Source organism: Parasteatoda tepidariorum, chromosome 10 (assembly GCF_043381705.1).
Source record: "Parasteatoda tepidariorum isolate YZ-2023 chromosome 10, CAS_Ptep_4.0, whole genome shotgun sequence".
Classification (NCBI taxonomy): domain Eukaryota; kingdom Metazoa; phylum Arthropoda; class Arachnida; order Araneae; family Theridiidae; genus Parasteatoda; species Parasteatoda tepidariorum.
The window spans coordinates 13,750,812-13,764,865 of record NC_092213.1 but is presented as its reverse complement, the minus strand read 5'-3'; the positions used below and the strand labels follow the sequence as shown (position 1 = coordinate 13,764,865).

At 27.2% G+C, this 14,054-nt stretch overlaps 1 protein-coding gene across 2 annotated transcripts in view; it reads left to right on the top strand.

Moving 5' to 3' along the window:
* Positions 1 to 11,888, top strand: part of LOC107437363 (protein arginine N-methyltransferase 5) — a 32,788-nt gene extending 20,900 nt beyond the window's left edge. Inside the window, exons 13-17 of one of the 2 annotated variants that reach the window (XM_043048319.2) lie at positions 5,768 to 5,877; positions 7,525 to 7,618; positions 7,714 to 7,830; positions 8,605 to 8,669; positions 11,531 to 11,888. In XM_043048319.2, the coding sequence (XP_042904253.1) occupies positions 5,768 to 5,877; positions 7,525 to 7,618; positions 7,714 to 7,830; positions 8,605 to 8,669; positions 11,531 to 11,683 (539 nt within the window). In that variant the 3' untranslated portion in view covers positions 11,684 to 11,888. Of the gene's footprint in view, positions 1 to 1,315; positions 1,410 to 1,504; positions 1,622 to 2,140; positions 2,274 to 5,767; positions 5,878 to 7,524; positions 7,619 to 7,713; positions 7,831 to 8,604; positions 8,670 to 11,530 lie in introns of those variants that run through there. The other variant, XM_043048320.2, reaches the window with a different exon arrangement.
* Positions 11,889 to 14,054: the final 2,166 nt, after the last annotated feature.

The following is a 14,054-nucleotide window of genomic DNA, read 5'->3' as shown; positions in this document are numbered from 1 at the left end:
ATGGCACAAATGGAAGTTAGCTTTACTATACGTTATTAATGCAATAATGTATGTTCACTAACTGATTTCTGTAAGACGTGATCTGTTTTTACTCTTGTTTACATTAATACAGTGAAACCTCTAGGTAGCGACCACTCTGTTCCACAGTATAATGGTTGTTGTTAGTTCTTAAGGGTTACCTCCATTGACTTCAAAATGTTATCGAAGGTACATGATTTTTTGCAAGGAATTTTAATTTTACTAAGTGCTATTTCCTTGATGTGTAAATGCTACTTGGGTCGGCTTCATGGAAACCGGATTGATAAATAAAATTTAGTGTCAATAAAAATTACCTTTATTGAATTATGTATAAAAATAAATTTACCAATCATGAATGATAGAGCTATTTTAAATAAATATGTTTTTCGTTTAAATTTGCATTTAATTTTATGCATAAAAATTAGTAAGCTTCAGAGGTGATTGTGCTCCAGAAAAAATCCGGATTTCAGGATCTTTCCCTAACTGCGCTCCGGAAGTTTCCTGAAATCTTAGGTCTAGAAGTTTCAAGAAATCATCGACCACATTTATGTATAAAAATTCTTGTATATTTTATTTAAAAATATTCGAACTAGAATTTATACTTGGCATCTTTCATTTGTAAATATTTTTTCTGGTAGAATAATAAATCTGATTAGAGATAAAAATAGACTTATACATAATTATTCATTTAAATTATGCTGTATATAATTTATTTCGGATTCAGTGTTTTGAAAATATCAATGATTTAAATTTATAAAGACATTATGAGTCTTCAATAATTTTACTTAAGAGATTTTCCGGAATTTTGAATTGAACTCACAATCACCCCTGAAGCTTTAATAAATATTAAGAGCTTTGTTTGAGATACTAGTTTTCTTTTTTAAAAAAAAACGTAATTTTTATTTTGAAAAAAAAAGCACACTCTGACTGCAACATGAGGTTGTTGATTTCTTTCATAGATCTTCAGAAAGAGCTCTCTAGATAAAAGCCAATCACAATTATTTTGAATACATTTAAATCTATATATTTGTTTTAATAATATTTTTTGTTTTGATATTTTTTCGTGTTTCCGTATTTAACTTTAAGTGTTAAATGTCGTGTTAATTTTATCATCACAAGTTTTAATCTTTGCTAGAGAAGTGAAGTAAGTATCAAGTAAATTTATTTCATCAGCCAAAATCGACATTGACCAAGACTTAACTACCATGTCAATTTCAATTGAAAATCAACTTTAAATAAAATTTTTGTCTCAAACTTGCTACCTTATTTGTTATTAAATTCAAATATGTTTTTACAGGCTTTTTTTGAAATGCCATACGTTGTTCACTTACACAATCATACAGCACTTTCTGTTCCTCAATCTCTGTTCTCATTTTCTCATCCAAACAATGGTAAAGTATAACTTCTTATTGCATAATAAGTTTTTTTTTTTTTTTGCCTCATAAAATTATGTTTTACTAAATTTATTTTCATCTCTTTAATTTAGTTGAAGTTCCTGATAATGCAAGATACGGAAAGCTAACTTTTGACGTTCCATATAACAGCACAATTCATGGCTTTGCTGGTTATTTCGACACTGTTTTGTATAAAGATATCACATTAAGTAAGTCACGCTACTTTTCACTCAAAATTTCTGATTGTTTCTAATCAATTGAAATGTTTATGTTGAATGTCTAATTCAGTAAAACCTCACGTTACGGACACTCCTATTAAATGGACACCTCTCATACTCTTAATTCCCTTTGAATTTTCTATGAATAAACCCTTATACACTCCCAACATAAAGCGGACACTCCCGTAATTAGTCATGTTATTAACTATAACATGCAAGTTTTGATTACAATGTTTCAGATTTTAGTAAGATTTATAGTTTTTTAATATAAAATTAATATTTTAAGCTAAAGTTTGTTCTATTTATTTGCTTTTTTAATTGATTTTAAATATCTATTTAAATTTCATTTTTATCACTTTCTTTAAAAAATTAATTTAAGTTTATGGTTGCAGACTATCATGTGCAAATGTACTATATATCTACTGGATTCTATTCCAAAAATTTTTTTTTAATAAAATAAGTTTTTTTAAATAAAGTATTTAATTCATTAAGTTGTATCTTCTGTTTTAGGTATTCTTCCTAATTCTCATTCAACAGGATTGTTTAGTTGGTTTCCAATTTTTTTCCCTCTAAAAGTAAGTTTTTTACTTTATTTTTCTTAAAGTGTTCTTGATAAGAACTTTTGCCTATTAAAAAAATTAATGTAAAAATAGTATTTCAAATTTTATTGTTGTTGATTTATGTATTTTTGAATGTTACTAATTTTATGTAAAACTCTTGTTAGAAAGGATTTATTATCAAAGTTTCGACCTCCCTGTTGAACTTTCACCAAGGTTTTTACCATTTGGCTGATTGCTATTTCAAAATTTTCTATTAAAAATATTACTTCAATGAAAGTTTTGTTTACTAATTAAATTTTCTTTGTAAGTTTTTTCTTTCTTTTCTATGTTGATGAATCTTTTAGTGATATTGGATGTTAATTTTGTTTCTAAATCTGTCATAATGAAATAGTTTAAAGAAGCATACTATTAATTAAACTAAATTAAAATTGTATATATTAATTGTTTAAAAATTTTTGTAATATTGTACATTTCTTTTATTAAAAATATTTTCTTGCACTTGAGTTGAAAAAAAACCCTGATTCTCTGAGGTAGTTTTTTCCACTTAAGAATAAACTTAAATTGTAAGAGTGTACTAATATTATTATCAAACTAAAACATGATTCTTTCAGAATAATACAAATATACCTTTTGGTTTGGCGAATTTTTGCCATTTTGAATATTTGGCATTGCATTGGAATCTGCTAATATTGGATTCTTATTATCACGATTTTAATTATCAAATATTGATTTTCATATTTACCTGATTTAAAAGTTTTGCGTTGCTATTCATATTCACGCTATTTTAAAATCCAACATCGCGATTCTCGTAAGAAGTAAGTCTTTTATTGCCTAAGTTACTATAAAAATGTGATGTTATTCATTAGTTGCTAATTTAATTGTAAAATGTTAAATATGAAACATGGATGGTATATAAATTGATATCAATTTCTTGACATAAAAGTTTCAGAGTTTTTCAATTTGTGTTACAATTACCCCTGTTTTAACTAGTCAAAATTTGATTCAGGTAATTCGAAAAATGTAACAGAAAAAGATTGAGTCTATTAAATGTTAATTTTATTTTTTTGCATTCCCCCATTTAATTTGCCGGTAAATAAAGCAATTCTTGCACACAATTGTGAGTTTGGTTTACCTAAACTTACTTTCCTACAAAAAATGATTTAATATTTTGGTACTAGTTCGTAAAAACCTATAACTGCAATATTTGCTACAATGATACTATCAATACCTATTATCACAATTACGCATCAATAATAACTGGCAATTTTTTTTACGGCCTTATAGAACACAATAAAAAAGATGGCTTATTATCAGTCAAGGTCACATCTTAAAAACTAAGGGTTGTTAATAAACTTAGTTAAATCAAAAATTTTTATTTCTATAAAAGTATCTGTACAAAAGTTTTATCTCCATAAAGTCTTTTCTTAAATGATAAGGAAATTTTTTTCATGACTAGCAGATTTTTTTTTAAAAAATTGAACCCTGTATTAAATTTTTTATGTTTTAATCATGGTGTGTAGCATTTTTAAAAAGTGCTTATTTTCGATTTTCGTTATTTAAAAGCCCTTAATGGGGCTTTTTTCATTTGGTGTTTTTAAAAAGTCCTCAATTTTCCCTTTTTTTAAAATTAGATTTTTTTTCTTTACCATGCTGATTTTCGCCATGTATTATGCAAAAGCGTGCTTTTCACATTGTTCTATTCAATGTTTTCACAATTCATTCAACCACAATCCATTTCGACTCGTCGTCAGTCTATAGCAGGGGTGGCCAACCTGCGGCTCGCGAGCCACATGCGGCTCTTTGAAGGATTATTTGTGGCTCTCGATAAATGCACCCGAGTTCTCTTTTCCTTTTTGTGCTATTATATTTTAAAAAATTATCATCATTCCGTATGTGTTTTAAAATGTTTTTTAAATTACTGAGAACTAATATGAAAGACTAAGTGCAACGATGTTAACAATTTAAGGTAAGTTTTCCATTTCCAATACAATTATGACACAAAAAGCATCGGGAGAATTGGAACTAATTGAGGCGCAAGAAGATCAAGCTTTACAATTAAAATATAAGTCGACTACTGAATTTTGGAAAATTGTACCGGATTCGAAGTATCCTGTATTAAAAAGGGCTACTTGTCGAATGATTTAAATATTCGGAACAATGTACTCAAGTGAATAATTTTATTCCACTTTAAAATTAGTAAAATTCAGACACCAATCAGTATTAACTAACAAGCATCTCAAAGAATTGATGAGAAGTGCTGCCACCAATTATTCACTAAATTTTAAAGAATTTTCAAGAGAAGTAAAATAAATGTGTTTAATTTTAAATTTAATACACATATTTTGTACTTTTACTTATATGTTTTCAATAAATATAATTTATGTAAAAAAAAAAAAATTAATACCTTTTTTGCATNTCTTTAAGTGTCCAAAACTCTTTTGCCTATGGTTAGATTTTGTAGAAGTTTTATTCAAATAATACTGTGAAAGTTTCAGAAATTGAAAATGATTTATAATATAAATACAAAGTTAAAATTGAATAACTATACTCTGTTCAGCGAGAAGTGATGGCGAAAGTAAACAAAGCAACCTGATAGTGCTTGTCAATACCTTTGACTGATTTTCATCAAGGTTCTGAGTAACAGCACTTATCTGATTGATTTCATCACGACTGTGAGGAACTGGCAAAATTAAAAGATGTTAGTAATAAATAGAAAATCTTTATGTTTACTTCTGCTATTTTATACTGAAAAAAGTAAAAAGTAAAAGTCAAGGTTCTGAGTAACAGCACTTACCTGATTGATTTCATCACGACTGTGAGGAACTGGCAAAATTAAAAGATGTTAGTAATAAATAGAAAATCTTTATGTTTACTTCTGTTATTTTATGCTGAACAAAGTAAAAGTTTGTGGTAATTTTACATAAGACTTATTTTATGGATTTTGTTTCATTTTAATTTTATAAATAGTTTTATGTTATAAATAGGCTATGTTTATTCACTGAATAAATAAAACTGATTATAAAGGCTCTCAATATTATTCTTTAAAAAAAAGACGTAAATATTTAGTAATCACCATGTATTATTTATAATAACTAGATTAACCAAAAAAAGATATGTGTAGGCTATTGCCTACACTTCTGTTTTTCCTAACAAGATATTATTTATAGTAATCAAATAAGCCAGTTAAAGTAATATTTATGTTTCATTAAAAGAAGAATAACGAAAATTTTATTCTTGTCTAGGTGTCACCTTCGTCAATGTTTCTTTTTAAAAAAAAGAAGGAAAGACTATGTTACTTCTTTCTCTATCATTCTCATTTTCATTCTTTATCTAAAGAGCATTTGTCATTGTATACAATTCCTTGGTAAAGTAAATTCTTATATTCCATACTTTGCCACAAAAAAAAAAAACAACAACCAAGAATTGCATGCAATATGTTGGTTATGTAAGTAATATACACTTATGCTCAATGAAGACAAATTATCTATTTATTTATTAGAGCATAGTATAAATTAGGATAAATTTTCTTTTGCTTCACTGATGTGCAATAAGTTAATTAAAAAAATTTATCTTATAGACGATGGAATTAGTATACCCTGTAGTTATACAAATTACGTTACTCCAGTAAGTGCTCCAAAACTGTACAGTGAAATAGCTCAGATGAGGGAAAAAGACAAAGGACCATTGGTAAGTAGAATTTCTTTCCATCATTGAAATACAAATTTATTTTTGTATTGTCAAATTGTATGTTGAATGTAAAGTTTGTGTCTTATAATCCAGAAAGAGAGTTCAGTTTTACGAGACAATATGTGAAAGTGGTTCTGCTATTTTCTCCATTTTATAACACATATCTTCTTTAAATAATGAATGACAATAGTCAGATTATTATGAATATAAGAAAAGATATGGTCAATTTTTTTTAAATCAAAGGAGTTCTGAAATAAAATAGTTAAATTAAGATTGTTTAAAAAAATAAGAAACATTTCTGTACTGCAAAATAAATACAATAAAATAAATGTAAACAAGTCCAGTTAAAATCTATAGGACTGCAGAATCAAATTTATTTCATGATGCAAAAAAAAAGTTACGGGATAAAATTACGCATACAAGACAAAGTATAAATTAACAATATGGAATTATAAAAAGAATGAAGCTAGAGGGTGAATGGAAACTGAGAAAGTATCTTTCATATAGGTAGAGATGCAAATTTTTTAGTAGGTTTTTGAACAATATTTAAATTATCTGTGCTATGAATTTCAAGATAAAATAATTAAAACATATGTGTTGTATCTTATTGTTATGTTTGGTGTTTCCTAGCATTTTGTTATAATTTTTCATAAATTTTAAGTATGTTTTTTTTTTTGCAATTATGCCACACAACTTTATTATAGCACAAATGCAAGTTAGCTTCACTATACGTTATTAATGCAATAATGTATGTTCACTAACTGATTTCTGTAAGGCCTGATCTGTTTTTTCTCTTGTTTACATTAATACAGTAAAACCTCTCGGGAGCGACCACTCTGTTCCACAGTATAATAGTTGTTAATGGAGGTTGTTAGTTCTTAAGGGTTTCCTCCATTGACTTCAAAATGTTATCGAAGGTACATGATTTTTTGCAAGGAATTTTAATTTTACTAAGTGCTATTTCCTTGATGTGTAAATGCCCCTTGATAACCGGATTGATAAATAAAATTTAGTGTCAATAAAAATGACCTTTATTGAATTATGTATAAAAATTAATTTGCCAATCATGAACGATAGAACTATTTTAAATGAATATGTTTTTCGTTTAAATTTGCATTTAATTTTATGTCATAAAAATTAGTAAGCTTTAAAAAATATGAAGAGCTTTGTTTGTTTGAGATACAAATTTTTTTTAAATAAAATTTTTATTTTGAAAATTGTTGAAAATTATTAAATTGAAATTTATTTTCTAAAAAAGCACACTGACTGCAACATGAGGTTGTTGATTTCTTTCATAGATCGTCAAAAAGAGCTCTCTAAGTAAGAGCCAATCACAATTATTTTGAATACATTTAAATCTACTTATTTGTTTTAATAATATGTTTTGTTTTGATATTTTTTCGTGTTTCCTTATTTAACTTTTTCCACATTTGGTGTGTTAAATGTCATGTTTATTTTATCCTCAACAGTTTTATTCTATGTTAGAGAAATGAAGTAAGTGTCAAGTAAACTTATTTCAGCAGCCAAAGTCGATATTGACCAAGACTTAACTGCCTTCTCAATTTCAGTTGAAAATCAATTTTAAATAAAATTTTTGTCTCAAACTTGCTACCTTATTTGTTATTAAATTCAAATATGTTTTTACAGGCTTTTTTTGAAATGCCATACGTTGTTCACTTACACAATCATACAGCACTTTCTGTTCCTCAATCTCTGTTCTCATTTTCTCATCCAAACAATGGTAAAGTATAACTTCTTATTGCATAATAAGTTTTTTTTTTTTTTTGCCTCATAAAATTATGTTTTACTAAATTTATTTTCATCTCTTTAATTTAGTTGAAGTTCCTGATAATGCAAGATACGGAAAGCTAACTTTTGACGTTCCATATAACAGCACAATTCATGGCTTTGCTGGTTATTTCGACACTGTTTTGTATAAAGATATCACATTAAGTAAGTCACGCTACTTTTCACTCAAAATTTCTGATTGTTTCTAATCAATTGAAATGTTTATGTTGAATGTCTAATTCAGTAAAACCTCACGTTACGGACACTCCTATTAAATGGACACCTCTCATACTCTTAATTCCCTTTGAATTTTCTATGAATAAACCCTTATACACTCCCAACATAAAGCGGACACTCCCGTAATTAGTCATGTTATTAACTATAACATGCAAGTTTTGATTACAATGTTTCAGATTTTAGTAAGATTTATAGTTTTTTAATATAAAATTAATATTTTAAGCTAATTCTACCAGTATTTAAACAGAATTTTTTTATTTTACTGTAATTCTTATGAAATTTTTCATTTCCTGTAATTTGTTTTTCAGCTTTGAATATGCTGTGAAACATTGTTAGTTTTATAAGAATTTCATAAGATTTAATAATTTACAGTTTCAAAAAAAAAGTAATAATAATAATTTCCGACAGTAAATTTTTTCGCAATTTCTCTATTAACCAATTATTTTATAAGTTTAGTTATTAAATATGCCAACTTTTTTTTTTTAAGTTTGCTCTATTTTTTTGCTTTTTTAAATTTTAAATATCTATTTAAATTTCATTTTTATCACTTTTTTTAAAAAATTAATTAAAGTTTATGGTTACAGACTATCATGTGCAACTGTACTATATATCTCCTGGATTCTATTTCAAAATTTTATTTTTAATAAAATAAGTTTTTTTAAATAAAGTATTTAATTCATTAAGTTGTATCTTCTGTTTTAGGTATTCTTCCTAATTCTCATTCAACAGGATTGTTTAGTTGGTTTCCAATTTTTTTCCCTCTAAAAGTAAGTTTTTTACTTTATTTTTCTTAAAGTGTTCTTGATAAGAACTTTTGCCTATTAAAAAAATTAATGTAAAAATAGTATTTCAAATTTTATTGTTGTTGATTTATGTATTTTTGAATGTTACTAATTTTATGTAAAACTCTTGTTAGAAATGATTTATTATCAAAATTTCGACCTCATATTTTCTATTAAAAATATTACTTCAATGAAAGTTTTGTTTTCTAATTAAATTTTCTTTTTAAGTTTTTTCTTTCTTTTGTATGTTGATGAATCTGTTAATGATATTGGATGTTAATTTTGTTTCTAAATCTGTCATAATGAAATAGTTTAAAGAAGTATACTATTAATTAAACTAAATTAAAATTTTAAATATTAAGTGTTTAAAAATTTTTTTAATATTGTACATTTCTTTTATTAAAAATATTTTCTTGCACTTGAGTTGAAAAAAAACCCTGATTCTCTGAGGTAATTTTTTCCACTTAAGAATAAACTTAAATTGTAAGAGTGTACTAATATTATTATCAAACTAAAACACGATTCTTTCAGAATAATACAATGATACCTTTTGGTTTGGCGAAATTTTGCGATTTTGAATATTTGGCATTGCATTGGAATCTGCTAATATTGGATTCTTATTATCACAAATTTAGTTATCAAATATTGATTTTCGTATTTACCTGATTTAAAAGTTATGCGTTGCTATTCATATTCACGCTATTTTAAAATCCAACATCGTGATTCTCGTAAGAAGTAAGTCTTTTATTGCCTAAGTTACTATAAAAATGTGATGTTCTTCATTAGTAGCTAATTTAATTGTAAAATGTATGTTAAATATGAAACATGGATGGTATATAAATTGATATCAATTTTTTGACATAAAAGCTTCAGGGGTTTTCAATTTGTGTTACAATCACTCCTGTTTTAACTAGTAAAAATTTGATTCAGGTAATTCGAAAAATGTAACAGAAAAAAGATTGAGTCTATTAAATGTTAATTTTATTTTTTTGCATTCTCCCATTTAATTTACTGGTAAATGAAGCAATTCTTGCACACAATTGTGAGTTTTGTTTACCTAAACTTACTTTCCTACAAAGAATGATTTAATATTTTGGTACTATTTCGTAAAAGCCTATAACTGCGATATTTGCTACAATGATACTATCAATACCTATTATCACAATTACGCATCAATAATAACTGGCAATTTTTTTTAACAGCCTCATAGAACGCAATAAAAAAGATGGCTTATTATCAGTCAAGGTTGCATCTTAAAAACTAAGGGCTTGTTAGTAAACTTAGTTAAATCAAAAAATTTTATCTCTATAAAAGTTAAGTCTTTTCTTAAATGATATGGACATTTTTTTCATGACTAGCAAATTTTTTTTATAAAAAATTGAACCATGTATTAAATCTTATGTTTTAATCATGGTGTGTAGCATTTTTAAAAAGTGCTTATTTTCGATTTTCGTTCTTTAAAAGCCCTTAATGGGGCTTTTTTCATTTACTGTTTTCAAAAAGTGCTCAATTTTCCCTTTTCGAAAATTAGATTTTTTTTCTTTACCATGTTGATTTTCGCCATGTATTATGCAAAAACTTTTCACATTGTTCTATTCAATGTTTTCACAATTCATTCAACCATAATCCATTTCGACTTGTCGTCGGTCTATAGCAGGGGTGGCCAACCTGCGGCTAGCGAGCCACATGCGTCTCTTTGAAGAATTATTTGTGGTTCTCGATAAATGCACCCAAGTTCTCTTTTCCTTTTTGTGCTATTATATTTTAAAAAATTATTATTGTTCCGTATGTGTTTCAAAATGTTTTTTAAATTACTGATAACTAATATGAAAGACTAAGTGCAACGTTGATCAATTTAAGGTAAATTTTCCATTTCCAATATAATTATGACACAAAAAGCATCGGGTGGATTAGAACTAATTGAGGCGCAAGAAGATCAAGCTCTACAATTAAAATATAAGTCGACGTCGATTACTGAATTTTGGAAATTTGTACCCGATTCGAAGTATCCTGTATTAAAAAGGGCTACTTGTCGAATGATTTTAATATTCGGAACAACGTACTTAAGTGAATAATTTTATTCCACTTTAAAATTAGTTAATACTGATTGGTCTCTGAATTTTACTAACAAGCATCTCAAAGAATTGATGAGAAGTGCTGCCACCAATTATTCACTAAATTTTAAAGAATTATCAAGAGAAGTAAAATAAATGTGTTTAATTTTAAATTCAATACACATATTTTGTCCTTTTACTTATATGCTTTCAATAAATATAACTTATGTATAAAAAAAAAATTAATACCTTTTTTGCATACCTTTGAAATAGTATTTAATTGCAGTTTGCGAAAATTTTTAAATTTTCAAAAATGGCTCGACCATTTAGGAGCTTGGCCCCCCATAGGCGCCAATTATTTGACATGTTTGATGAAATACTTGCTGGTCCGCATGTGCGTCCACTGAGCTGGGTTTGGTGAAATTATTGCACTCTCATGTGCAACTCTGCTGAATTTCGCAAAATATTCTCAATTTCAGATTTCATTTCCCACCCTCTGATATCAAACCGAAAAATCTCTTGATCTTGATTATATTAGCCATTATGAAAAGAAAAAGAGTTCTTTGTCAGAAACTAGTTATTTTATCCTGATCATGTAAAGTCTTTGAAAATTATTTTGCATTTTGTTAATGTGTATAGTACTTAAAAGGTGCTTATTTTTTGTTGAAAGATATGGCTACGCACCCTGTTAATATTTCATATTTTACCTCCATAATACATAAAAATCTTGGTAAAGAAGTAGCAACCCTTTTAAGCGTTAATAATTTCAAATTGTTACCTATTTAATTTCAGGATCCTATACACGTGACAACAAATCAACAGCTTGAAGCTCACTTCTGGAGATGTGTTTCTCCGCGCCAAGTGTGGTACGAATGGTTGGTAACTAAACCCTCCATAGGAACATTGCATAATCCCAATGGAAGGTCATATACCATAGGATTGTAAACAGCCACCAAGTGATATTCCATATGCATTTATTGTGTAGCAAAGCAGCATGTGATACATTCATTTTGTTCATCCTAATTTCTGTTCGATTTTTTTAAGCATTAAGTCAGTTGCAAAAAACCTGTATTCTCAATCCCCCCCCCCCCCCCCCCCCNCCCCCGGCCCCGGAAGCGAGATTTTTATAAATAAATACATACAAGTCTGATACCATGTCTCTTTCATTTTGCTAAATTTGTTAACATTGAGTTTTTAATATTTCCTTTGTTTTATTGTAGTGATAAACCACAGGATTAAGGAATCAGCCACTTTTTCAAAATTAAAATCTGCAGGAATGCACAGTGGGCCAGCATCCAAAGTATCGTGGCCAAAATTAGTATTTCGATACAAATTTGTTTCAAAATCTGGGGGTTTTTATGTGCAGGTAAATTGAATTCATAGTTGAAATTTTGAAATACACTAAAAATACCCCAAAAAAAAACAAAATGGCGGCTGAAATATGGCGAGCAAAAATAAAAATAACATAGTACGTTTAAATATAGCAATGAAAATATAATAATTTTCGCAATTTCATATTAAAAGCAAATTATATTTCTGAAGTAATATTACAAAATAATGCGAAAACATGAAGAAAAAAAACATAAGTTTTGTTTTTCGGTATATTTCATCCACCTTTGCAAAATGGGGCAGGTTTTTTTCGAAAGAAGAAACAAAGACCACAAATAAAAGTTTAGCTAATTACCTCGTGGAACTTTTGGGAACTAAGTTTCGAAAGTCATTCAAACATTGTAAAATATCAAAGGATAAGATATAAACTAAAAGTTTGTCAAGAGTATTAACTAATCCAACAAATTGAAAAATAGTACTATAAATGAATTTAACAGTAAAGTGAAATTCCTATATGTATTTCTGAAATAAAAATTTAAAAATTTTTTTTTTTAAAGTAACTTTTAACATATTTTTCATTACATTATACTCTTGTCTGTCCAAAAAGCAAATTATAATGTTTGGAATGATTATGAATACTTAATTTGGGCTATATTAAAACTGCCTACACATATTTTTGTCTAAAATTTAATTTTTGGCTTTTGGCCCACAGTGGAATGGAAGAAAAAAATTGTCGAAACACGATTTTATTAAAGGATGGTTTTTGTGAAATCAAATATTTGTTAGGAATATTTTTTAAATATGAAAAACTCTACTTTTTAATTATCTGAATAATGAAAATTTTCTTAAGTTTTGAAAGATTTGTAGCATTTATACAAAAAAAAAACAAATTTCATTCTGCCTCCCCCATAAGAACAAAAAGATGAAAGTTACAACGTGAATTCTATAGAGGGTTAGAGTAAAGGAATCCAAATAAAAACTTTATGAATAGAATAAACTTATGGAATACATAGCAAGTTACACTGTCAGTGATCATCATTTACTCAAACACTTCTCAACGTTTTTATTGATACTTTAAAATGAACTTTATAGCAAAGAAAAAGGAATATTGAAAGTTACAAATTTTTTTAAACAATGTTGAATCGATTTCACATTTTGGTAACTAAACAAATACGCTATTTTAAAATCCTTCAGTGAATTTTTAAAAAAAAAAAAAATTACCTCATGTTCACTTTAAATCTGGGATCTAAAACACATGTAACGAGCAATTTAACTTAAAGTGTATTTGTAAAGTTAAAATTTGAAACTTTTTCTTCCTATAAGTACATATTCTAGTTTATAAAATCAAATGTTGCCACAGCAGGATTTTAATTGTTTAAATATTCAGCAAAAATGAAAAGTTTTGCCAAAACCATAGGGATGGGATTGAAAGGTTTATCTTTTCCAAAAGAAAGATTTAAAAAATGTTTAAGAAGTAAATCCATTTTCAAAGGGTTGTTCAATTTACAAGCGTATAGCAAATAAAAATGGAGCGATATGTGCACTCACTAAATTTATGGTTTCATACTGCAAACATTGCACTCCTTATTACTTCGATGCATCTTAATGTAATTACACTAATTCCCCTTAATTTCCCCCTCATTTGTATGGTAATGTAAAGTATGGTACAATATTTACCCCTTCCATAATAGTTTTTGAATTTAATTTTAAAAAATATTTCTAAAAATGTCCACAACACTTTAAGAACTATGTAATGCAAATTTTGGAGTTTCATGTAATTTCTTAACTTAAAAATTTTAATCTTTTTGAAAAATCAAGACAGAAACTAACAGTTCTTTCTCCTTTGATGGTCCACTAGTGACAAAATCATGTCAAGTGTTGCCATAAGCAGAGAGGGTTCTGCTCTGCCCCACCTGTAAATTCATTGATTTGGCAATATTGAGAATATCCCAAGAAGCACTGTGAAAAAGGACATGAAATCAACTAA